This window comes from Colossoma macropomum, unplaced genomic scaffold (genome assembly GCF_904425465.1).
Source record: "Colossoma macropomum unplaced genomic scaffold, Colossoma_macropomum, whole genome shotgun sequence".
Classification (NCBI taxonomy): Eukaryota; Metazoa; Chordata; class Actinopteri; order Characiformes; family Serrasalmidae; genus Colossoma; species Colossoma macropomum.
Genome location: NW_023494801.1, coordinates 12,612,137 through 12,636,390, shown reverse-complemented (window position 1 = coordinate 12,636,390; position 24,254 = coordinate 12,612,137). Strand labels below are relative to the sequence as shown.

At 40.3% G+C, this 24,254-nt stretch overlaps 1 protein-coding gene across 1 annotated transcript in view; it reads left to right on the top strand.

Moving 5' to 3' along the window:
• Window positions 1–3,066: 3,066 nt before the first annotated feature.
• The window catches only part of adsl (adenylosuccinate lyase), a 47,139-nt gene continuing 25,951 nt past the window's right edge, over window positions 3,067–24,254 (top strand). The window contains exons 1-4 of the mRNA XM_036590475.1: window positions 3,067–3,213; window positions 18,510–18,713; window positions 18,862–18,906; window positions 19,713–19,792. Of these exons, the coding sequence (XP_036446368.1) occupies window positions 3,067–3,213; window positions 18,510–18,713; window positions 18,862–18,906; window positions 19,713–19,792 (476 nt within the window). The remainder of the gene's footprint in view (window positions 3,214–18,509; window positions 18,714–18,861; window positions 18,907–19,712; window positions 19,793–24,254) is intronic.

Sequence of the window (24,254 nt, the reverse complement as noted above, 5' to 3'; positions counted from 1 at the left end):
GACATTTTAAGCAAATGCTGGCTTTGCTTTCAGTGAGCTAAAATTGGACTATCGTTAGACCTTCCAGCAGTGTAATGTCCCAAAACATTTTTCCAGATTACCATGGAAGTGGTGAACTGACTACAGCCTTTCTAGTGCCTTGACCTAAACCTCACTGCACTGAAAATCTGTGAACTGAGGCCGAGAGGTCACCAGCAAGGTAAATTATTGGCACATGCAGACTTCTACTGTCTTCAGTAATCAGACATACCAACTGTTTGTAAATAACATTAAATAAATATATAAATACATTAATACAAAGATACATATTTTTACATGCACATTTATTTATTCATTGTGTATTTATTCTGCTTGTTTACTTGTTTATGTACTGACTATGTTATATACAGTACTGGGCAAAAGTCAGAGACCCCCTTGCATTTGTGCAATCTACTACCAAAATGACCACACAAGCTCAAGCTATTTATTTTTTCAGTGAAATAAACACAGAAAACATGTATTTAACAGAAAATTACAGAGAAGACCCAACAACTGAATATTATTTAAAAATGTTCAGTAATTTGGTTTTTGTGTCATTTGCTATTCTTATAGCTTTCTTACAGCTTTTTTCTTGTAAATACATCTGAAGTTCAGTCTTAGAAGTTGGTTGCATAAGTGCTTCCAGTTAAAAATTTAGACTTCAACCTCGGCCCAAAAATTAGACTTTGCTGTTTCCTTTTCTCAGTAATGGCTTCTTCACATCTTTTCAGATCCATAAGTACTGCTTAAGTTTTTACTGCTTGACCCATAAGTAAGCTTTAAGTACTGTTTATCTGATGGTGACAGGTTGCATGGTTGTTAGGTTTCCCATTTTCTCTTTATCTTTTAAATTTCAGTATTGAAAACTTTTAAACAAGTAGATTATCATAGATCTAAGCTTATCAGTAAAACCTTTTTTAGCCATTTCAGACATACATGAGAAAGAAATTTATAAGGCAGCTAAGGTGTGTTTGGGTAGTTGCCTGTGTGAATAGTAGTGTAACGATGACAATGATGTTACTGCTTTTTAGCAACTATATGAGCTTTAACTCATGGTTTTAGGAATGGAAGGATGGAAGAGTTAAACTGATAGTAATGAGTGAATTTAGCTACTTTGATTTGCAGTTGAGCTGCATTCATCTCCAGCCAAATTTAACAAAATGTTTATTTAAATTGAGATGCTGGTGTGTTGAACACTTGTCTTTTACAACGTTGCAACAATGGCAGGTGAGAAGGCAATTTTTGGTATCCTTTTCGAAGACTTTTTGGAGCCTGATAGTTGTTGCATACACCAAGCTGCAGTGGCCACATTTGTAGAGGACTTTATTACAATGCATTGTGTGCACTGTCTTTTTAATATGTTTGGGTTTATATACACATCACTGCTGACTGGGTAACACCTCTGACACACCCATCAATGAGAGAAAACATACCTCAAAGCTTATTGCACACGCACATTGTCTCACACTGTTTCAATGAAACATGTTGATAAACCCAGAAACTGTAGCAAAACACAATGTCTTGAGAGTAAACGTGCCCCTGATGTTCACACACCCATCTTTGAATTGTTAATAGAAACACATGAGTAGGTCATGATGCCCAATGCCAGCCGTGGACTAGAGATATAAGAGTTTTTCTGAAGTGATGGAGCACCATCAAAAACCTTTGGGATGATTTGTAATGGTGTGCTTGTGATTTCAGAACTAATCCTTCTCCTGTAAAGTTGCTGTTTGTATTTACTATTTAAAGTTACAATATACAAGTATATAGTTTGTAGCATCCCACTATTGGCTGGCATTGGCACTGAGAGACTCCGGAGGTGTGGCAAGGCAGATGGTCACATGCAAAGGCTTATGGTAGCACACACCCTCCAAAAAATGAGCTACATGTGGTTATTTAATGTTGGTTGTTGTTACTTTAAGTTATGTACATGTTATTTGTCTTGTTTAGTATCGGGGCTGTGGGTTTTGTGTGTCGGGGGGTCACCGTCGAGGTGAAGTGTGTGGCTAGAGTTGACCTCTCCTGTGAGTCTAGGATTCTGAACGTGCCCCTTTCTACTAGTATGTTCAATAAAGAGCACTTTTTTGCAGCAGATCATAACTACTCTGTGTTTCTTTTTCTGTCAACGCTACACTGGTGTCAGAGGTGGTACAGTCCCCACAGCAGTCTAGAAGAAAATGGTGCTATTCCAAGAGTGACAGTGACAAGAGCAGAGCCCAGCAGGCCGTAACGATGTAGACGATGCTGTGAGGTTCAATGGGGAAGATGGTCTGATGGAGTGTGCATGAGCGGTGTTCAAGACAACGTTGCTGGCACAGTGGGTGGTGGTGAGAGCGGAAGGGCCAAGATGAGTGCCGCCGTTGCTGCCCCAACCCCCAACTGTGCGGAAATTGATGCACCGCACTGTGAGAAGCTCTACAGTACAGTACAGTACGGAGGTCTCATGGCAGCGAGGGTGCGGCCCTGATGAGGGACTGCCGAGGAGCAAGCGCCCCTCGGAGTTTGTTCTGGCCGGACTGTGCGAGCGCCCAAGGACTTGGCTTAAGCTGGTAGGTCGCTGGGGACCTGCTAATTTTTGAAGAGGGAGCTATGTAGCAGGATGCTACTGGCTGGCACTGGCACAGAGAGACCCTGAAGGTGTGGCTAGGTAGATGACCACACGTAAAGGCTCGTGGGACCAAATGTTGTGTTTAACGTTGGTTGTTCATTTATGTATGCATGTTATTTGTGTTGTTTAGTGTCGGGATGGATTTTGTGTGTGAGGGGGGGTCACTGTCGGTGTGAAGTGTGTGGCTAGTTTTGACCTCCCCTTCGAGTCTTGTAAGTACTTTTTGCAGCAGAACACGGATAACCCCTCTGTTTCTTCTTCTGCGGACATCACAATGGATCAGGCTGTTCGGCTGTAGGTGGCAGTGATGCGTCTTGCCGTCTGCCAAAATACGAAAGAAAAACTGAAGAGGAAGCCGGTGTGAACTCAGAAACGTGTTGTATTCTCGTTTTCTCAGGCTTCTCTTATAGTTAACCTACATCTGTCGAACCACTGCAGGAATGGAGGGGTCCGGGGAAGAGTTTTTGAAATATCGTTCACCGCTGGTATCCCGGTACGCAAGCAAAGAGATGGCTTTTAACTTCAGCGACAAAAAGAAGTTCACGATTTGGCGCACGCTTTGGATCTTCCTCGCCAAGGCAGAGAAGGTTAGAAACATTTCATCTGGTTGAATTGCTGCATACACTTTATAGATTTATAGCTTTATAGATTGTTATGGTTCGGGATTCTCTGGGTTCTAAATACTTTGACGTACTCGACCTTCAGGGAGTCAAGTTACCAGTTACTAGCTATAAATAGTTTTTAAGGGGGTCCAGCACTGTGAGTGATAAGAGACTTTCGAAATATTGAGCTAGGCTATAAGCTATCTTGATCTGATAAATATTTGCCTTAAGTATTTACTTGCACACATCTTACTTGCACTATTTGGGCTGACACTAGTAATATGGGCCAGCCAGAGTTCAGCATGCAGATCCCTCTGATTTACACCCAAACCTAATCGCTACTGACTATACCAGAGCTCAGACTCCTAACCTTAAACCCCACTGATAAGAGATTAGTTTACAGAAATCTGTGTCATCAGTGAACTTTCATTACCACCAAAGAAATCTACTTGGAGGGAAACTACCCCCAAAGGGCCCCTAAATCAACTGCATTAATGGATTGTGGTATCATTTTTATCATTATTTTACTTTCCAGAGATAAAATGATAGCTTACTCTGACTAAGAGCTTGATAACTTTTAGCAGAACACATTTAAAGGGGAAAAGGGGAAATTGAGGTCAAGCTAACAGGGCTTTCAGTTCAAAGTCCATTTGGGACAGAGGTGTGCAGAGTCACGTAAACCCATACTCCATCCATCCATCATCTAAACCGCTTATCCTTCTGGGTCGCGGTGGGGTGCTGGAGCCTATCCCAGCTGTCATTGGGCGGAAGGCAGGATACACCCTGGACAGGTCGCCAGTCCATCGCAGGGCAGACAAACAGACATACACATTCACACACTCACTCACACCTAAAGGCAATTTAGCACGTCCAATCAGCCTGACTGCATGTTTTTGGACTGTGGGAGGAAACCGGAGTACCCGGAGGAAACCCACGCAGACACAGGGAGAACAGGCAAACTCCACACAGAAATGACCCTGGTCACCCAGCCGGGAATCAAACCCACCCTAAACCCATACTCAAGTAAAAGTATTTATTTTTGGTTAAGATAATAACTCAAGTAAAAGTACCTTCCTAAAAAACAACTTGAGTTGAAGTGCAAAAGTATTGGGCCCAAAAAACTACTAAAGTACTGAGTAACCTATAGAACCGCAGAGGAACGTCTTTGTACATTTCAGCATCTATCACAATATAAGAAATTTAGTTGGAGCTGCTCTATATTTTTCTCGTTTTGAGCTTATTTTGGTCTAAAGGTGTTATTTGGGTTGGAGGTAACAAGCGAGAAATTAGATCTTCTGGAAGAGTGCTGGTGACCACTGTTCTAACATAACAGTTTGCCCTCCTACATATGTAACCACAGATCTTTCATGGATTGGTTTGTAAAGTTATTTCAAAGTGAGAAAAGCACACTGTTCAGTATCGTTTTCAATTTTATGGTGGAGCTATTGGCTGAGTTGCTGCTGCTCTGCTGTCTCCTATCTAGGTCATTGCTGGTTTCAGTAAGCTCCAAAATAAAGACCACACTGCACTTCATTAAGACCGCACAATATTAACTTACCTCAGAACCTCTGGTCACATGCCTGACCCCCCTTATCTGTTAGAAAAACTGCTGAACAGAGGCAGGGTTCTGTTAGCCAATCAGTTGTACAAAGGTGTTCAGTGTGAGACTCAACTGTGCATGCTGCTGGTGGTAAAGGCCAAAGTTATTTTTAGTCTAGTTCTCAAGACACACAGAGGAACATAAAATGTATATTGCATAGATAGAAATGTATATGTATATAGATGTTGTGTGTGGGCCTTGGTTTAAAATAACTTGTAGCAGCTATGTGTAAATGTGAGGGTAAGAAGAGTGTCCACAGAGATTCGCTCTTTACTGCCAGCGCCACAAATAATCTAGTACATGCTGTGAAAGTGTATACCACTAGTGTGTGGCAGCTGAGTGTTTCAGTACCAGATGCTCTGTAGTGTAAATGCTAGGCCTTTACTTTAGAACGAGTAGTGTCATCAGTTGGGAGCTACTAACTAGCAAACATCTCACCTCTCACATGCACTATCAAACCTCTCACATGCACACTGAGAGTGTTTGATAGTGCGTGTGAGAGAGTGTGATAACGAGGGTGAGAGGGGTTGATAACGAGTGTGAGAGGGTTCGATAATGAGTGTGAGAGAGTTTGATAGCTAAAGTGAGAGCGTTTGATAGCTAAAGTGAGAGGGTTTGATAGCTAAAGTGAGAGGGTTTGATAGCGAGTGTGAGAGAGTTTGATAGTGCGTGTGAGAGGTTTATAGTGTGAGAGTTTAATAGAGTGTTTGATAATGTGTGTGAGAGGTTTGATTGTGTGAGAGAGTTCAATAGCGAGTGTGAGAGGGTTCGATAGTGAGAGTGAGAGGTTTGATAGTGCGTGTGAGAGGTTTATAGTGTGAGAGTTTAATAGAGTGTTTGATAATGTGTGTGAGAGGTTTGATAATGTGTGTGAGAGGTTTGATAGTGTGAGAGAGTTCAATAGCGAGTGTGAGAGGGTTCGATAGCGAGTGTGAGAGGGTTTGATAGTGAGAGTGAGAGGTTTGATAGTGCATGTGAGAGGGTTCAGTAACGAGCGTGAGAGAGTGATCGTGAGAGTTTTGATAGTGCTCGTGAGAGTTTGATAGTGTGTGTGAGAGGTTTGATAGTGCGTTTGATAGCGAGTGTGAGAGGGTTTAATAGCGAGTGTGAGAGAGTTTGATAGTGAGAGAGTTTGATAGTGCGTGTGAGAGAGTTTGAACATCATAATTTCTAAGTTGCATCATGATTCAGTGCCATATACTGTATACACAACTTAGACATTATGATGTTTCGGACCTTTGCTTGAGGATATTTTCTCTGACTAGACCTTACTGAATTTTAATTAAAGACCACTGGCCTAGAGAGTTATCATTCAAATTAACAGTTTCTGATTCGCTCGTAGTCAAATGTGCCCGTCCCTCACGTGCGGTAGTTCACTCTTAAAAGCAGATAGTTGTTCAAAGGTCCTTTAGTAAAGACAGTGGTTCTATATAGAACTAGGAACACAAAGAACCATATGCATGATTAAAGAGCTCTTTGTATGGTGAAATGGTTCTTCTGATTGATAGACAATGTGCTGTAAATGTTTATACGTATGACTGAAGTCGTTTTGGTGCTATAGCGGTCCATATATTCTCGTCTTTTATTCTGTTGTTGTCAGTGGAAAAATCACGAAATAGCTTTGTTTCACAGCTTCACACACTAAGCATAAAATAAAGAAAAAACAGAAGTAGAATAAAGGGTCATGTTTTATTTATCCAAATGTAAAAAGTTCTGTCACTTTAACCGGAAATAAATGTGCACATATGGTCGCAGAACCTCGAAAATCAGGCGATCGCGGTTAAAAAATGATAAAGACAGAAAAGATCGGACATGAGTGTTGAGAGGATAGGCTGAGTTTGGCATTTGAGGAGGCAACATTATGTTTTATAGGTGTTTGTATATTTGATCCAGCTATTCTATCAGCAAAAAACTGAAGCGATGTGGGGAAGAGACTCTACAGGACTCCCCCCATTTAACAGCGAAATTAAAGAGGAATGAAAGTCACGCTGCCCAATAATGTTGAGAAAAATTCATTGTAATGTCACGTCGTCAGATGAGAACTTCGTTATAGTGATTTGTGTTACAGTCCAGACTTAACAGTTAAAGCTGTGAGCTCCTCGTTGTCCTATGTTCATATTGTTCATATAATACTGTGGTGGCTCTGGTTTGGGGAAGGAGCTTTAGAGGAGCTGCGCTGTGGATCCGCCTCTTAAGGGACGGTGTTATGGTTTAATGATGTTAGGGTTGTTGTTCTGTTAGTCTAAAATGTCTGTGTGGGTTATTTGTGTTATTCTGTAGCCTCTCCCGTGTCTCCTTCTTTACCAAGACACTCATCACTCATCTCAGAGTGAGGCACCAACCAGCGCCTTCGGTACATTAAACTAAACTCACTGCCAGACTCTGTGTTCGGCTTTAGGTCCTGATGTGCTGTTTGTTGTGAAGGAGAAACGAGGATTAACTGTTATTTACACACAGAAACAACCGAAACCACGAGTATAATCTGAAGAGTCCGTATGCCCGCGAGAGGCGTGTGCACGCGAAGGGGAGTCGGGATTCTGCACAACCCTGACAAACAGGCCTGATTTCAGTTATGCGTGCCCTCTGCACACTCTACGAAATGAAACACTGATATTGTTTGCATTACATAATTGTTTTAGGGTGAAATTACTATTACTATTTAATTTTCACAGTAAAAAATAAGCAAGTTTCATTGCATTAAAATAATAGTATGAGATTTCAAGGCTACAAAATACCACAGATTAAAACCAACGTAACTAACTCACTTTAAACGCACTAGCCTTTGAACTGAATAAGACTGTCCCAATGCGCTTTCCGTTATTCACGGCATTGCACATATTTATGAGGCTAACAAGCACGGCCACCATTTTCCCTCCTTCCTCACGCGAAATGGGCCCTCAGGAAGGTCTCGTTTTTTGTCAACCACCATCCATCACCTATTTGGTAAGTATGAAGTTTTTCTCAATAATACATTATAAAATGGTACATTTAAGAAAACAGACGTATTATTTCGTTTTTTTGTGCTCGGCCGTATGTTTTGATGGCGTTTAGGGCTCCAGACAAAAAAGGCCTAATTAGCCATTGGCTCCTAAATGAAAAAAATTTAGACCCCAATATATGTATATTTTTATGCACCAAATGATAACATGCCAACTGTAATGTGTTTTAAAACACAGCCTAACACACCAATGTTCTCAGAACTAGTTTAACTGCCCACATACCAATTTTCAGCCGTATCAATGCAACCGTTTGACAGAAGTCACATACCGAATAAACTGTCTTTTCTAGCTGTTTACACGAGGAGCACGCCTCCCCAAACACTCAGCCTTTAAAATATGCTTAGGATATAAGATCATTTCAGATTTCGTCACAGACAATTCACACATCAAAGCATATGAAATGTCAGTAAAGTTCTTTTTTTGCTTGCTTACGCTTTCTTACAAAACGTGCAGATGGAAACTAAATGATGGAAATAAAAGCCTGGAGGTGAATGAATGTCTTGGCCCAGGTGTCTACTTTAATTTAAGCCCTAATTGATCATGGTGCAAATTTAGATAACTAGTGTTACCGTATAGATTCAAGATTCAAGAGATTTGTCATATGTACAGCAGAAACAGGCAGTTACACTGTACACTGAAATTCTTACTTTGCTGTACAGTATTACAAGTTCTTTGAAAATAAGCTTAAACTTAGATCTGCATAAAAGGGTTAAACAGAAAGTGTCTGGTAAATGTGTGGCTGGAGCTTCACTGCAGGAGGTGTGTGTATAACGACCCAACAGGTGCCTGAATGCAGCTCCATTTAAGGTGGAAAGACACACCTGAATATAATTACCGCAACAGTTAATATGTAACAAACTACTGCCACGTTTAAGGTAGCACAGAGCGCAAAACTGTAACTTATACCATTTAAGGTGGAAAGTGATGTTGAAACTTTACCTCTGGCTAGAATGCACTTTCTTGAATGGGATGCCTAAATATTTAAATTCATATTTTAAAATGCTTAAGTTTTTATGCATACTTAACTTCAATGCATAATAAATCTAAAATCGTTTTAGAATACATTTTAAATAACACTTAAACTCTAAAGTTTTTATTTACTTGTCTTGCATTCCATGAAAGATACTTCATGATCAAAGCTAACAGTAAATTGTCTGGATTTCAGGTTTGATGGATGCAAAGCCAGTGGCTCAAATGCAGTTGTACGTATTCTTTACTTCCTAAGCAAAGTATTTGTAAATGCTACAGATTCATGAGTTACTCTGGAGTGATTGCCTCAGACAAGCACAAATGTGTTGTTATGCCAAGCATAAATGTGTGTGTTATTTAGAAAATTAATACATTTTGAGAGTTTAAATGATTGCTGATCAGTGACACTCCATCTCTCTTTTTTAGGCTCTGAATGTGGAGGTGCAAACAGTGTTCTGAAAGTGTATCTACGAGGTACCAGTTACTAAAACATTAAGCTGAAGCATGGCCATTATGGTCAGAGACACTCAAATCCATGCACATACTATGAATGCCCAAAAACATGGAATGCTCTGAAAACTCATCTAAGTCGATTTCATGTTGACGTTTTCCTGTGAAAAGTGCAGAACTAGTAATATTTACATGCCTATTGTGTCCTGGAAGTGAAATATCATCTAGTAGAGAGTACTTCTCATATAAACAACCATCTGAGGCATTATGAAACAGTAACTTGTACGTTGCAGAATTGTTCTTTTCAAACTAATATTTATGCTACTTTCAAAACCCATAAGAGTAGGAAGCATGCAAATTGCACAGTAAAAGACTTTAAACTTGAAGTGGTGAAAGGTGGTGGTTCTGATTTTCACAATTTGTTTGAAGCTGATGCAGTAAATGAGAACTTGCAAGACCCAATAATTCAAAAATTGGCATCTGTCCTTTTGAAATTAGAGATTTTGTCACTTGTGCCAAGTTCTGCAATTGATGAATTACTGGAGGAGTTACATTTCATTTTTTCCCTGGCTGCAGTGCCTGTATCACACAGTACAGCTTTTGATGTTTTTAAAAAGCATAACCTTCTGGTTAACCAGTTAGTAATTAATGAACTCAGCCTTGCCATTTCTGCTAATAATCCTTTGGTAAAAGCTGTAGGTAAGTGTGGTCCGCTAGCCTCAGCCTTCAAACGTAAACAATACTACAAGGAAAATTTTAAGGTTGTGGAACCTGTTGAGTACGTACTAGAGGCAAGGACCAACAAAACATTTCAGTATGTTCCCTTACTGAAGTCTCTGCAACAATTACTTGGATGTAAAGATATAATTAATAAGCTTATTGATAATTGCACAGCCTGTTCTGCAAGTCTACACCAGTATGTGTCTTTTCAGGACAGCAAGTATCACCAAAAAATCCTTTTTTTTCAAGTGGTGATTTAAGGATTTCCCTGTGTTTGTACATTGACGAATTTGAGGTTTGCAATCCATTGGGAACGTCACGCAAAAAACACAAAATTTGTGCAGTGTACTGGATTTTAGGTAACTTGCCTCCTGGTAGCAGCTCAGCCCTGTCTTCAGTCTACTTAGCATTGTTGTGCAAAAGTGATCATGTTAAGGCTTATGGCCATAAGAAAATATCTGAGCCTCTGTTGCATGATCTAGTGACTTTGGAGCAGCAAGGACTGTTTATTCCACAGCTTGGGTCATTTATCAAGGGCACAGTACAGTGTGTTGTTGCTGATAATGTGGGAGCTCATGGACTAGCTGGATTTGTAGAGAGTTTTTCAGGAAAGTATTGCTGTCGATTTTGTACAGCTCAGCTTTGTGAAATTCAGAGGCAAGAAGTGAAATCAGGAGTATTTGAATGCAGAACCAAGAAAGTTCACCAGCTTCACGTCAAAACAGCGCAGGAAAAAGGGGTAAGCTGCCTTGGTGTAAGATCAGCTTGTGTTTTAACTGAAGGTCTATCTCACTCTTTTTGAGGGCATAGTTCATGTAGAACGGACACGGTGCATTGAACTACTTGTACTTCTTTCTAAGAAGTTGTTCACTCTTGAACATCTTAATAATCTTATACATTCTTTTCCATACAAAGGGGTGGGTAAAACTGAACGCCCTCATTTGTTGCCTAAAACAAACAGTAGGTGGCAATGCCCACGAAAACTGGTGTCTTCTTCAGTTATTTCCTTTCATCATTGGAAAACTTGTTCCCAGTGATGAACCTGCTTGGCAGGTGATTTGGGATTTAAAGGATATTGCTGAATTGGTTGTTGCCTCTCATAGTCTAGAATCAATTGCATATTTGGAGTGCAAAATTTCAGAACATCAAACGTTATCAGAAACTCTTTCCTGATCAAAAGTTGTTGCCTAAACATCACTTTCTGGAACACGATCCATGTCATTATGGACTACGCGATTTGAGGCCAAACACAGCTTTTTCAAGCAGGTTGTCAGGCATACAAATAGCTTCAGGAACATAACTTTGTCATTCGCAACAAAGCACCAGTTAATGGTTGCCTATAATATTTTTTGTTCTGACAATGAAAAGTCTTCCTTGGAGGTTGCACAAGTCTCAAAAGTCCCCGTTGACATCCTTAATGAGGACGTTGTGGACGCAATTGCCCAGAAGTCCCCTGAAATCACTGCTGTAAACCTTGCGCAGAGTGTCACAGTTACACAAGTTACAGTTCATGGATCATGTGGGAGTCTGCCAGAATTCTCAGAAATAATTCAGCTGTGCATTATAAAAGATGATTTGAGTCTCATTTTAAAAAAAACTGAGCTCATGGTATAGAGAGCACTATCGAGCATTTGAGTTGCATCCAACAACAGAGCTTGCAGCAGTTGATTTGAAGGAGCTTGCTGACCAGTATCCTTTGGCTGACTACAAAGTTGGATCACTACGAATGGTGACTTCAAAAAGATTTGTACATGTGACAGGTAAGTTTTAAAACGTATATCTTTAAAGCTCAAATTTTCTACTTTGTCAGTTAATAATACTCTCTAATAGATGTTACAAAGGAACCCAAATCTGGAACGTTTGGCGCATTCAGAAAGACTTGTTTAAAATTTGTTGCTGATCTCCCACAGAATCCCACTGTTGAAGTACGACGGGAATGCATCCTAAAAGCATTGTGTATCTACTTAAATGCAAACCCTGACAGCCGTATGAGGGAGTACTTGGTAAGTTGTGGCATTCTTTTGCAGCTATAGCTAAACTGATACAGAAAATGTGTGACCTTATGTAATAATGTAAGGCTAATGTATAGGCTCAGCAACTTCACTTATAACTGAGTAAGAGCTGGTATTTGCATGTTATGCTGAACTGATTTGGCTAATGCTGTCCTTATTTTTTCCAAAAATAACAGACAAATGGTTAATGGAATTAATCATCAACCAAATGTAATGGGCAGCAGTTTCTATATTAGTGGTACATATCACTTTTCGCAAGTTATTTCCTCCCTGTTCTTTAATTTGTCTCTGGCTTGCTGAACTAGGAAATGCAGTGTGCCCTTTTAAAGGACAAGTATGCTTTTTCTAATTGTGAGCAAATGTCATGAAAAGATCAGACAGTTCATTAATTTTGACAAAATCCTAAAATTAAAGCTGATATACATCTAAAATACATGTAAATTGTTTCTGGTCAAATCCATTGTGGCATACAGAGCCAAAATGATAAATTGTCATTGTCCAAATAAATATGGAGCTAATTGTTTTTCATTACAAAATTGTGAGTACTGCAGTATATTTAGAGAAGAGTCTACAGGCTAATAATGGAGATCACTTTTACAGTCTCTGGAGAGTAGCTCCTTTAAGTTCCTAAAAGTGATCTCCATTATTAGTCTGTGGAACTGTTTCTATGTATGTTTAACCTTTCTTGGTTTTGCTGTTGACATCTATGCATGACTCAGGGTTGTTTTCCTCCAAAAATGGGCATGATAATGAGAGCCTACTGTGAATGACGTATTGCCGATCTGATCCATTGACTTCTATGGCACAAACGGATACATTGCTTTTGATGTGCACACAGTACTACTCAGTAGGATACTTTCATTGTTGGTTTTGGTCTTTTTATGGGATTTACTACAATAAGAAAAATAGACAATCACCTTATTCTTTAAACAAATAGGCAGATATGAATGAAAAATAATATGCATATAATACACTTCTTAGGAATGAAGAATTGCTATTCTATGTTCTTTGATTGTAAAGTGAAAATTTTATGGGTGTTTACAGTTTTATTACTATGTGTCATAGATGCATAATGAATTCTGTTTATTTCTGTTATTGAGGATATGAGTCTTGATGCAATAAGAGAAATGGAGAAAATGGTTTTGGGCATCTACATTCTCTGACATGAGGGAGCAGACTCTACAGATCCACCTGAGGATGTTGGCATTGTCATTGAAGGACGCACAGTGCTGCAAGATCTGGGAGATTTGGCAAATGGGTGTGCAGTCCTGCTTGGCTTGATCTACAGTTTAAACTTGAGCTATCCCAAGGACCTGCAATACACATTTGAATTTCTTCATAAAGTGTTGATGGAACTGGATGGGAACAAGCTCTCCAAAAAAGTGCACAACCTCAAAAACAAACTGCATGAGTAAAATAACCTACAGTGGACAAGACTTCTGTTGACTCTTACTTGGGCAAAGCTATAAACTGAGTGTCTTTGGATATTGGAGTAATGCTGGACAAAACAATAAGTGAGAGTTTAATAGTGTATGTGAGAGAATTTGATAGTGAGTGTGAGAAGGTTTGATGGCGTGTGTGTGAGAGGGTTTGATAGTGAGTGGGAGAAGGTTTGATGGCATGTGTGTGAGAGGGTTTGATAGTGAGTGTGAGAGGGTTTGATAGCGTGTGTGTGTGAGAGTTTGATAGCGTGTGTGAGAGTTTGATAGCATGTGTGAGAGGTTTGATAGTGTGTGTGTGAGAGTTTGATAGCGTGTGTGAGAGTTTGATAGCATGTGTGAGAGGTTTGATAGTGAGTGTGAGAGGTAAGTTAGAATTTTCTCATACATTACAGTGAAATATTTTGTAATCGCATTAGTTACTAACTTAATAAAAAGTTGTTAATTGCGTTACTGACATTTTTCTATAAACAAATATTTTTAATACATACAATATAAAGCATTTCCCAGGCTGTTTTCTGCTAATTAGTGCCTGCACTAATGGCAAGTGACTGCACAGATCTTCATGTCACTGCAAATATGAGGAGCGCAGCACAATCGCAGTTTGGCAACAATGGCAGAGGACGATTTTCAATTTGTTTCACACAGACAAAAACAGTACCGTGAAGTGTAAGCTATGTCCAAGCCAAAAGCACATTTCAACTGCTGCAGACTCAACAGCAATTCAGTGAAGCACTTAATCAGGGTGCAAGCTAAAACAAAACTCGAGAAATGAAGAGACTTGTAGCAAGATATATAATCGAGTAGACAAATACTGAACTAGATAACAGTCACAGGCAAAAGTGAACCGCCATCAGACCAAAAAATATTTGCAAGCTATTTGGACACGTTATGGTAACATGGAGTCTGAGCTATAAAAACATTTGAGGGCATAGAGTATGTCTGTACCACCACAGACATATGGACATGCCACAAAACAAGCTTCATCAGGATTACTGTTCATTGGATAAACCCCAGTAGTTTTTGCCGTGGAAAGGCTGCCTTAACCTATAAAAGAATTCAGGGGAGTCATGCATACAATGTCATTGGCAGTGAAATTGAACAGGTCCATTCAGCATACAAGCTGTCACATAAAGTTACTGCACCTGTACCCGATAACGTTTCTAATTTTATCAAAGCCTTTAGAATTCATGAATTAGTTCCACATGCAGTTTCAGATTCTGATGAGGAACCCAGGGATTAAGAAGTGACATTTACAGATGTTGGCCAGGCTCTCTCCTCTGATTCAGAAGGGCAGTTTACTCTTCTTCCTCACATGAAATGTGCTTCACATGCACTTAACTTGATCTCAAGTAGTGATGAGAAACCAACAGTGACGAAAACCAGCTGCTCATGTTTAGCCTCAGAGCTAGTTGAGGAAGTGACCAGAAGAAAGCTCATCGTCCCCACTGCAACAAGATGGAACTCATTCTATAATGCCCTGTCCCACATTACTGAGATCCCTGGACGGGACTACCCAATGCAATTGTACAGGTAAAGGCAGTCGTATGTGCGACTGCAGTGCTGTGTCTCAGACAAGGCTGTGTGCTGCGTTGGGGCACCTCAAGGGACTGTATTAGCCCCATTCCTGTTCAACTGTACACCTCTGACTTGAGGTACAACACGGAGTCATGCCATCTGCAAAAATTCTCGGATGACACGGCCATTGTGGGGTGCTTGAGGAACGGACAAGCACATTGAAGAACAGAGAAGCACATTCAGTGGCAGACTGTTACAGCTGAGCTGTGTTAAAGAGCGCCGTGTGAGATCAACCTTACCCACTGCTATACGGCTCTACAACCAGTCTCCTTATTAAAGAGATGGTACTGATCTCCTGGTGTCTGAATTGTGCTGAACCACATCATTGTATCTCCTCTCCTGTTAATTCACACTGCTGTGCAATATAATACCTGCTACTGTAATGACACTCACTGCGCACTTTACACTGTAATACTGCTGCAACTTCTAGTTATGTCTATACTCATTGTGCTTTTAGACTACCTCATACTCTTTAATGCCTGCTATCATGTAAATACAACAGATGTGTCTTATATGCTATGTAAATATACTTTTATTTCTCCTCTCATACTTATGTCTGTTTTTTGTTGTTTTTTTATTACTGCCTAACTTATGTCTATTTTTATTTCTATTTTTTATTTTCTGTATTGTATATGTAAATTTATGTGCAATTATATGTCTTGCTACTGAAAATTTCCCTTTGGGATCAATAAAGTTCTATCTATTTCAGTCTATGTATTATTTTTGTATTTTGTTTTTACAGGCTATCAAAGTGCATTTCTCCTCTGTACTCATCTGAAGAGGAACATGGTTCTTACAGTGCAGAGAATGACGTAATGGGGTACTTGAAATTAAATGGATCGAAGATTGATGTTCTTAACCACTTTGTCAGAGTAAAGAAAATCTCATTGAAATACAACACTGCAACACCATCAGGTGCACTTTTGGTAAGACTTTTCAGTATAGACAGTCTTGTGCTGACCCCAAAGACAAAACAGGCATTCCTCCAAACAATCTGAGAAACTTTTGTTATGGAGATATAACCATATTTCAGAGATGAGTGAGTAAGAGTGAGTTTCTCAGGAGTTTTTTTTTCTGAGCATAGATTTAGGCAATTCCATGTAATGAGCCCCTTGAAGATTTTGGATTTTAGAATACAACTTAAAAGTAAAGAGGTTTGAGATTACATTTTCCCGTTACAATTTTAGTTAAGTAATGAGTACTCCCTTTCTTTGAGTAACTTTCCCAACACCCCCACGACCCAGAAGGATAAGCGTTTTAGAGAGCGAGAGAGAGAGTGTGTGTATGTGTGTACCCCAACACTGTGAGCATATGATTTACCTCATAGCGGTTTTACAGTGACACTTTAAGTAGAGAAGCCTGGTATATATGGTTTTAACATTTCTGACAATCCACTGATTAGGCTGCTTCTCATGTTCACAGTCAGTGATGTATATAGAACTTCTAAAACATTTTTTTGCATGGCCTTGGTTTTCCCTTTATGGAAATTAAAATGTGATTTGTTTATTTCTGTCACTCTGTAAGTGTAGTGATGGTTGGTCCAATGTGTTAGAGCTTCTTTGCAGTGCTAGTCAGTCCTGACCACTTGGCACAATGCAGTCAGACAAGTACCGTTCTCCTGGCAACCACCAAACCCAGACTCGTCCATCGGATTGCCAGACGGAGAAGCGTGATTTGTCACTCCAGAAAACACGTCTCCACTGCTCTAGAGTCCAGTTGTGACGTGCTTTATACCACTGCATTCAACACTTTGCATTGCGCTTGGTGATGTAAGGCTTGGATGCAGCTGCTCAGCCATGGAAACCCATTCAATGAAGGTCTCACGCACTGTTCTTGAGCTAATCTGAAGGCCACATGAAGTTTGGAGGTCTGTAGTGATTGACTCTGTAGAAAGTTGGCAACCTCTGTGCACTATGCGCCTCAGCATCCGCTGACCCCGCTCTGTCATTTTACGTGGCCTACCACTACGTGGCTGAGTTGCTGTCGTTCCCAATCGCTTCCACTTTGTTATAATACCACTGACAGTTGACTGTGGAATATTTAGTAGCGAGGAAATTTCACGACTGGACTTGTTGCACAGGTGGCATCCTATCACGGTACCACACTGGAATTCACTGAGCTCCTGAGAGCGACTCATTCTTTCACAAATGTTTGTAGAAGCAGTCTGCATGCCTAGGTGCTCAGTTTTATATACCTTTGGCCATGGAAGTGATTGGAACACCTGAATTCAATGATTTGGATGGGTGAGTGAATACTTTTGGCAGTATAGTGTATGTATATGTAACTGGTCATTTGCTTACAGAGAGCCACTGCTACTTGTTTATAATCTTATCTCAATGTATTCTTTGTTTCAGTAAATCTGATATACCTGTTGTATGTTGACCTTAAGGGGCCTAAGTGATAGTTCAGTGAAAAATCAACTTCATGCTGTTTTTCTCTTTCCACCATGTGACTCATAATTCCATTGAAAAACAAACTAAAATTATTTGGAGGGGGGAAAATAAAAATAGCAAACTATTTATGGTTGCATAAATATGCACACCTTTTAAAGTAATACTTTGTTGAAGTACCCTTTGACTTCATGACAGCATTCAGTCTTTTTGGGCAGGAGGCTATCAGCATGGCACATCTTGACGTGGCAATCTTTGCCCACTCTTCCTTGCAGAAGCGCTCCAAATCTGTCAGATTGCAAGGGCATCTCCTAGGGTACAGTCCTTTTCAGGTCTACCCACAGATTTTTAATGGGATTCAGTTCAGGGCTCTGGCTGTGCCATTCCAAAACTTCGATCTTCTTCTGGCAAAGCCATTTTTTTTTGTTGACTTGGAGGTATGCTTTGGGTCATTGTCGTGCTGAAAGGTGAAATTCTTCTTCATCTTCAGCTTTTTAGCAGAGGCCTGAAGGTTTCGTGCCAAAATTGACTTGTATTTGTAACTGTTTATAATTCCTTCCACCTTGACTAAAGCCACAGTTCCAGCTGCAGAAAGACAGCCCCAAAGCATAATGCACTCTCCACCATGCTACATTGTGGGTACGGTGTTCCTTTGGTGATGCGCAGTGTTGGCTTTGTGCCAAACATACCTTTTGGAATTATGGCAACCTTGGTCTCATCAGACTTGATGTAGGTTTTGGCAAAACATAGCTGGGCTTGGATGTTTTTCTTTGTTAGAAAAAGCTTCTGTCTTGCCACCCTACCCCACAGCCCAGACATTTGAAGAATACAGGAGATTGTTGTCACATTCACTACACAACCAGTACTAGCCAGAAATCCCTGCAGCTCCTTTAATATTGCTGTGGGCCTCTTGGCAGCCTCCCAGACCAATTTTCTTCTTGTGTTTTCATCAATTTTTCAGGGACCTCCAGTTCTTGGTAATGTCACTGTTGTACCAAATTTAATCCACTTCTAGATGACTGTCTTCACTGTGTTCCATGGTATATCTAAAGCCTTGGCATTACAAAACCTGGCATTTTAATAGGGGTGTGTAGACTTTTTATATCTATTGTGTCTATTTGCAGGTCTTGGGGCTGCCCATCACAGATGCTCAGGTGAGTGAGATGGAGGCTCATGTGGAAGATATCGACTTTGCCATGGCGGCTGAAGAGGAGCGAAAGCTTCGGCATGACGTTATGGCCCATGTTCACACCTTTGCCAACTGCTGCCCCACTGCTGCTCCTATTATCCACCTCGGTGCTACTTCCTGTTACGTGGGAGACAATACGGTGAGGGGCAGCTTCAGCGAAATACTAATGTACATGTTGCATATCCATATTCTGACCGCAAGCTTTTTTTGTATGAGAAGTAATGATTTCCATGAGGAAGAATATTCACATTGATGAACAGAGATTAATGAAGCTGATCTCTCATTAGGACCTGATTATGCTACGGGATGGCTTTGACATCCTGTTGCCAAAGGTGAGTTCTGTTTTATTATTCATAATACATATGGATATCACCTTCAGTCATCACTATTCTTATGACATCTTTTTGAACAGCATGGCAGTTTGAGTTTGTATGGTGCAGTCCAGAATTCCTAATAACTGCATAGTTTGACCTTCCCCTAACCGCTTTTGGTCCCATAGTTGCCTGCATCCCTGCACAGAGTGGGCTTGTAGTGGTGCTCAGTGCAAAAAAATTTTTATTATAAAAATATTTTTAAATCTTTCTAGTTTTTTTTTGTTGAAATTGAAAGGAGTAGCATTTCTTAGTCAGGTGAAAAAAACATGCTAAAATAATAAACATTAAAAAAAATGATATTAATAAAATGCTAATAATAATTTTGAAATCACAGGTGTTAAGCCAGATTTTACAGTAGTTTTAAGCACCATGTCATAAGTGTCTAAAGATTGACATCACACGCACAGGCTCAAAAAGAAGGTCCAGCTCAAATACAAAACCATCATTATACTGATGGAGATATGATGGCAATAGTAGTTCATTCACTTATATCCTCAGAAGACACATTCTTTACCAAATTTTGACAAAGTTCTGTTTGAATACTCTTTTAGTGTACTCACACTCATCAGATTCATCCACTCCGCAAAACTGACATTACAAAATGTTATTCCGCATGTTGTGTGCAATTACACTTTTCCACCAGAGAGGTCCCCAAATAAGTGTACTGTTTGGTGGTAGTTTTGTCGATTAAAGTGTACTGCCATCTTTGCTATTCTAAGCAACGGTATCTCTCTCTTTCTCTGTTTCCCTTACTCTTCCTGTAGTTGGCCCGTGTTATTGACCGATTGGCTAACTTTGCGGATAAATATGCTGACCTGCCAACTCTGGGCTTCACCCACTATCAGTGAGTTTTCAGCTCTTCTTAACACTGTTGTGACGCTTCAGTTTCATCTGTCTCTCTCTTTTTCTCTCTCTCTCTCTCTGTCTCTCTCTCTCTCTCTGTCTCTCTCTCTCTCTCATGCTGGGAGTTGGGCAGTGAGAGTGCTGTGTGTGTGGGAGCTGTGGTGTGTTGGAGAGTTTTCACTTTTTTCCTCTTTGAATTGTATCTTCCTTTAACTAAATTTTCTGACTGTTGGTGTTCACTGTAGTAGTGAGTGTTGCCTACGTGTGCAGTGAGTGGGCCATGATGCCCTCTCTGTCCCTTTCTAATGGATTTAGATGTGTTGAAGACGTGCTTTTAGTGGTGGGCGAAAAAGTTGGTCATGAGCAAATATACTCCGCTTTGTGAAAAAAGCTGTTGTCATCTTTTTAAAAAACGAGTGCTTAGTCAATGAGCTGGTTGAAAGCAGTATTTGGGTTTTGGAGATCTTTTGTGCCATGTTGGTATAGTGTAGTGGGTAACACCTCTGCCTTCTACGCTGTAGATCCACGCTGTAGACCAGGGTTCAATCCCCCGCCTGGTCAAGCACCCTACACTATACCAATAAGAGTCCTTGGGCAAGACTCCTAACATTACCTTTGCCTGTCTGTGTGTAGCGACATTGTAAGTCGCTCTGGATAAGAGCGTCTGCCAAATGCCAGAAATGTAAATGTAAAATGTTGTCTCCACTTCAGACTCCGGCTACAAAGGTCACCATCTCCGATGTCCCTAATGACCTAATTGCAAAGGAACCTGAGTTGGCTTGGTAAATTTGCGATTACACTGATCCCACTGAGCAAAGTGAGACTGGAAGAATGCGGTGCTGAAACACGTCCTGTTCTTTTAGAAGGCAGGTGTTTGTTTTGCCCTGACGGTCTTGACAGTTTTCAATGCAGTGATATAGGACACAAGCGGTTTGTGTGCCCACGTAAGTCGGACAGCAGCTCAGGACAACCAGGCCTCCACTGCGGCTGACCAAAGTGAGACTGTGGAGGTGGTCAGTTCAGCAGTGAAATGTTGTACACTGTGGATCAGATTAACTCCTTTTTGGATGAAACTAAAGGTAGGCCTGTAGAAGTTAGATAAGTTTGTGTACTGGTGTGTTGGTTATGATATTCTTTCGGGGCAGAAGTGGTTTCGTTTAAAGAAGCATGTAACTGCAGTCCGAAAAGCCAAAGCTTTGAAGTACAAAACTCTTTTCTGCTGTACTGTTTTTCTCCTTTCTCCTATATGTATGGGAATATTAAGCGTGGGCTCTCTGAATGTGAATGGGTTGAGAGATAATGGAAAACAATTGGTGTTCTCTGATTTTTCTAACCCTGAGAAGCTTGATGTGTGTTTCTTGCAAGAAACACACAGTGGTCAAGATACATTGAGTGATTGGGGTTTATGGTGGAAAGGGGAATCTTTTGTCAGTCATTGCTCTAATGTTAGTGCAGGTGTGGCTATTCTCTTTTCCCAGTCTTGGACAGTTACTGTACTGTCCACAAGTGAAGTATTAACGTGACGCTTACTATTGGTAAGAGTAAGGATTCATGATCATAAATTTGTTTTTATTAATGTTTATACACCAAATAAAGGGACGGATAGAGTGGGGCTCTATATTAAATTGAATCGGTTATTGTGGTCCCTCTCTTCAGGGGAGATTATTGTCATGGGTGAAGACTGAAACTGTACATTGGATTTTGTTAAGGAGAGGAATGGGGAAGAGCCACATCCCAGTTTGCATCTGTTTTAGCTAATACTGTATCTGTTTTTATTTTTGACAGATGCATGGTGGGAAAAGCATCCTTTAGTAAAACAATACACTTAAAAAGTAAAAGTATTTGATGTTTTTTTTATTTTTTTTTTGCTGCATGATTGGACAGGTTTTATGTCTCACAATGTGCGAGAAATATGGTCATTCTGTCTAATATTTCACCAACCTCTTTTTCAGATCACCACTTATGCACAGTGGAATTTTCTTTTAGTTTTTATGTTCAAAGAAGTTGTATGTGGTATTTTAAAAGAAACCTGTTAAAAGACAAATGCTTTTGTGCTTTTGCACAAATAACCTTTTGAGGGTAATGGGGTGCAAGAAAAGGGGAGTTTGAGAGTCTTATGCAGTGGTGGGAGGTGGAGAAGACCAAGATTAGAATGTTTTATCAGGATTTTCCAGCATGTTCCACAGGTGAACTGAGAATATCTATCCAAGTTTTAGAGCATGATTTTGTGAGGATACACAAACAAATGCCTCTGGTTTGCAATTAGTTTTAAGCATGAAGTTGCAGGAACTGAGTTTAATTTTAGATGAAAAAAGCAAAGGGGGCATTAGTCCAGTCCAGATTAATGTCTGTGTAACACATGGATGCTCCCGCAGCTTTTTCTTTTGGTCTAGAAAAGTCCATTAGCATATGCCAGTCTTTGTTTTCTTTACATAAGAACGATGGCACAGTTACTACAGATCCTGTGGAGGTGCGGAGGCAGGCTGTACATTTTTGTTCACAGCTGGGGCTTTGGGCCAGACTTGTTCTGAGGCATTGCTTGCAGACCTTCCTCAATTAGATCAGCAGTACAAAGATGCACTGGATGCAAATTTGACTTGCGAGGAAGTCCTAGGCTTCCTAGGAGCTGTCAACACGCTGTCCTTTCTCTGCTGCCAAAGAAGGGAGACCTCTGCTTGCTCAAGAACTGGAGACCTTTTATGCACTGACTATAAAATCTTGTCACGTTGTATTGCCAACAGACTTAAAATGGTACTGAGCACACTTGTACATGAAGAGCAATCATACTGTGTACCCAAAAGGTCTATTTATGACATTTATTTATGGTCAGGGATATGTTGGCAAAGTTGTCGGGTTCAGAGTTTGGTTTCTTGTCACTTGATCAGGAAAAACCTTTTGATCGAGTAGATGATGAGTACTTGTTTAATAATTAAACAGCCTTTTGATTTGGGGATGTTTTTGTTTTATCTTGGGTCAAACTGTTGTACACATGTGTCTCTTGCTTGATTAAGGTGGGAGGGGGATAAAGTGTTCCAGTTTCGGTTAATCTGGGATCATGCACGTTTGCCTTTTGTCAGGGCAATTGTACTGTATTGCAGTGGACCCTTTTCTTTGTTGAGGAAGAAATTGTTAGGTCTACACATTAGGGGAAACCTTGTCAAGTTCTCTGCATATGCTGATGAATTCACTGTTGTTATAGAACATGAGCAAAATGTTACTTCTTTAGAAGATTTTCTTAGAATCTACGAACAGGCATCCTGCAAGTTAAACTGGGACAAAACAGAGGCTTTATGGTGTGAACCATAGGAACAGTTCTCTGCCAACACTGCCATGTGAAGTAGGGGTAGGACAAGGCTAAAGTTTTTAGGGGTCTATAGAGGTTAAGGCTAGAAATTGGGAGGGGATAGTGGAGAAAGTTCATGCCAGGTTGTCTAAATGGTCATGGTTGCTACCCCAGTTATCATGTAGGGGTCGAGTTCTGGTCACCAATAACCTAACTGCATCGACTTTATGGCATAAGTTAACGGTGTTTAACCCGTCTCAGGGGCTGATTGATGTTGTACAAAGGACACTGGTGGATTTCTTTTGGAATGGACAGCATTGGCTAAGGGCTGCAGTCCTGTGTCTCCCTGTGCAAGAGGGGGGACAGGGGCTAGACATCCGCTCTAGAGTTGCTGTTCTGCGGTTGCGAGTGGTACAGCGGCTTCTGTATCATCAACATCATGGCTGGATGGATGTGGCCTGTGCACTTTTGCCTGTTGCGGGCTGATTCAGATTGGACAGACACCTGTTCTGCCTCTCACTGGGTACTGTAGACTATAGGGCTGTAGCAAACGGCTAATTTCATAGTCGAATAATGTATTGATTACTGAAACAAATAATTGATTATTCGGATTATTAATTACTTTTCCAAATAACACTTCTGTAGCTATTAGCTTTTAAATTTCGCTTTTGTTTTATGTGTAACCCACCTAAAGCGAGGGTTTATCTTCATTTCATGTTTTGTACTACAGTCAAAATACAGTAGAGTAGTTGCTGTCCTCCCTTAAGATAGTCTGAGTCAGCTTGGAAAGCCGGTCCAAACCAGTTTAGGGAAAAAAAAGGAAAAAAAACGAACAAAACCAGAAACCGCTTGCAGTTTATCTTTGGGTTCACTACACTTAAGAGCACTGAATTTATTGACCTAGAGAGCGAATTTGGAGATATTTAGAAGAAGTGAGCCATATTTTACTTCTTTCACTCTGTAAAGGTGAAATTATCCATCAAGGTCTTTTGCTGTCGACATTTCAGCTTTGTGACAACGTAGAGAGCACCAAGCAGACAACGCTGTGGGCACCAAAACAGTACGTTGTCACAACATAACTGTGTTTGCAGGGCTGTATGAAATAAAACCTGATGGTTTTGCTTCCTAACGGGAATTGGCTTGATATATTGCCGTTGGAGACCTTTAGGAAACGATCAAA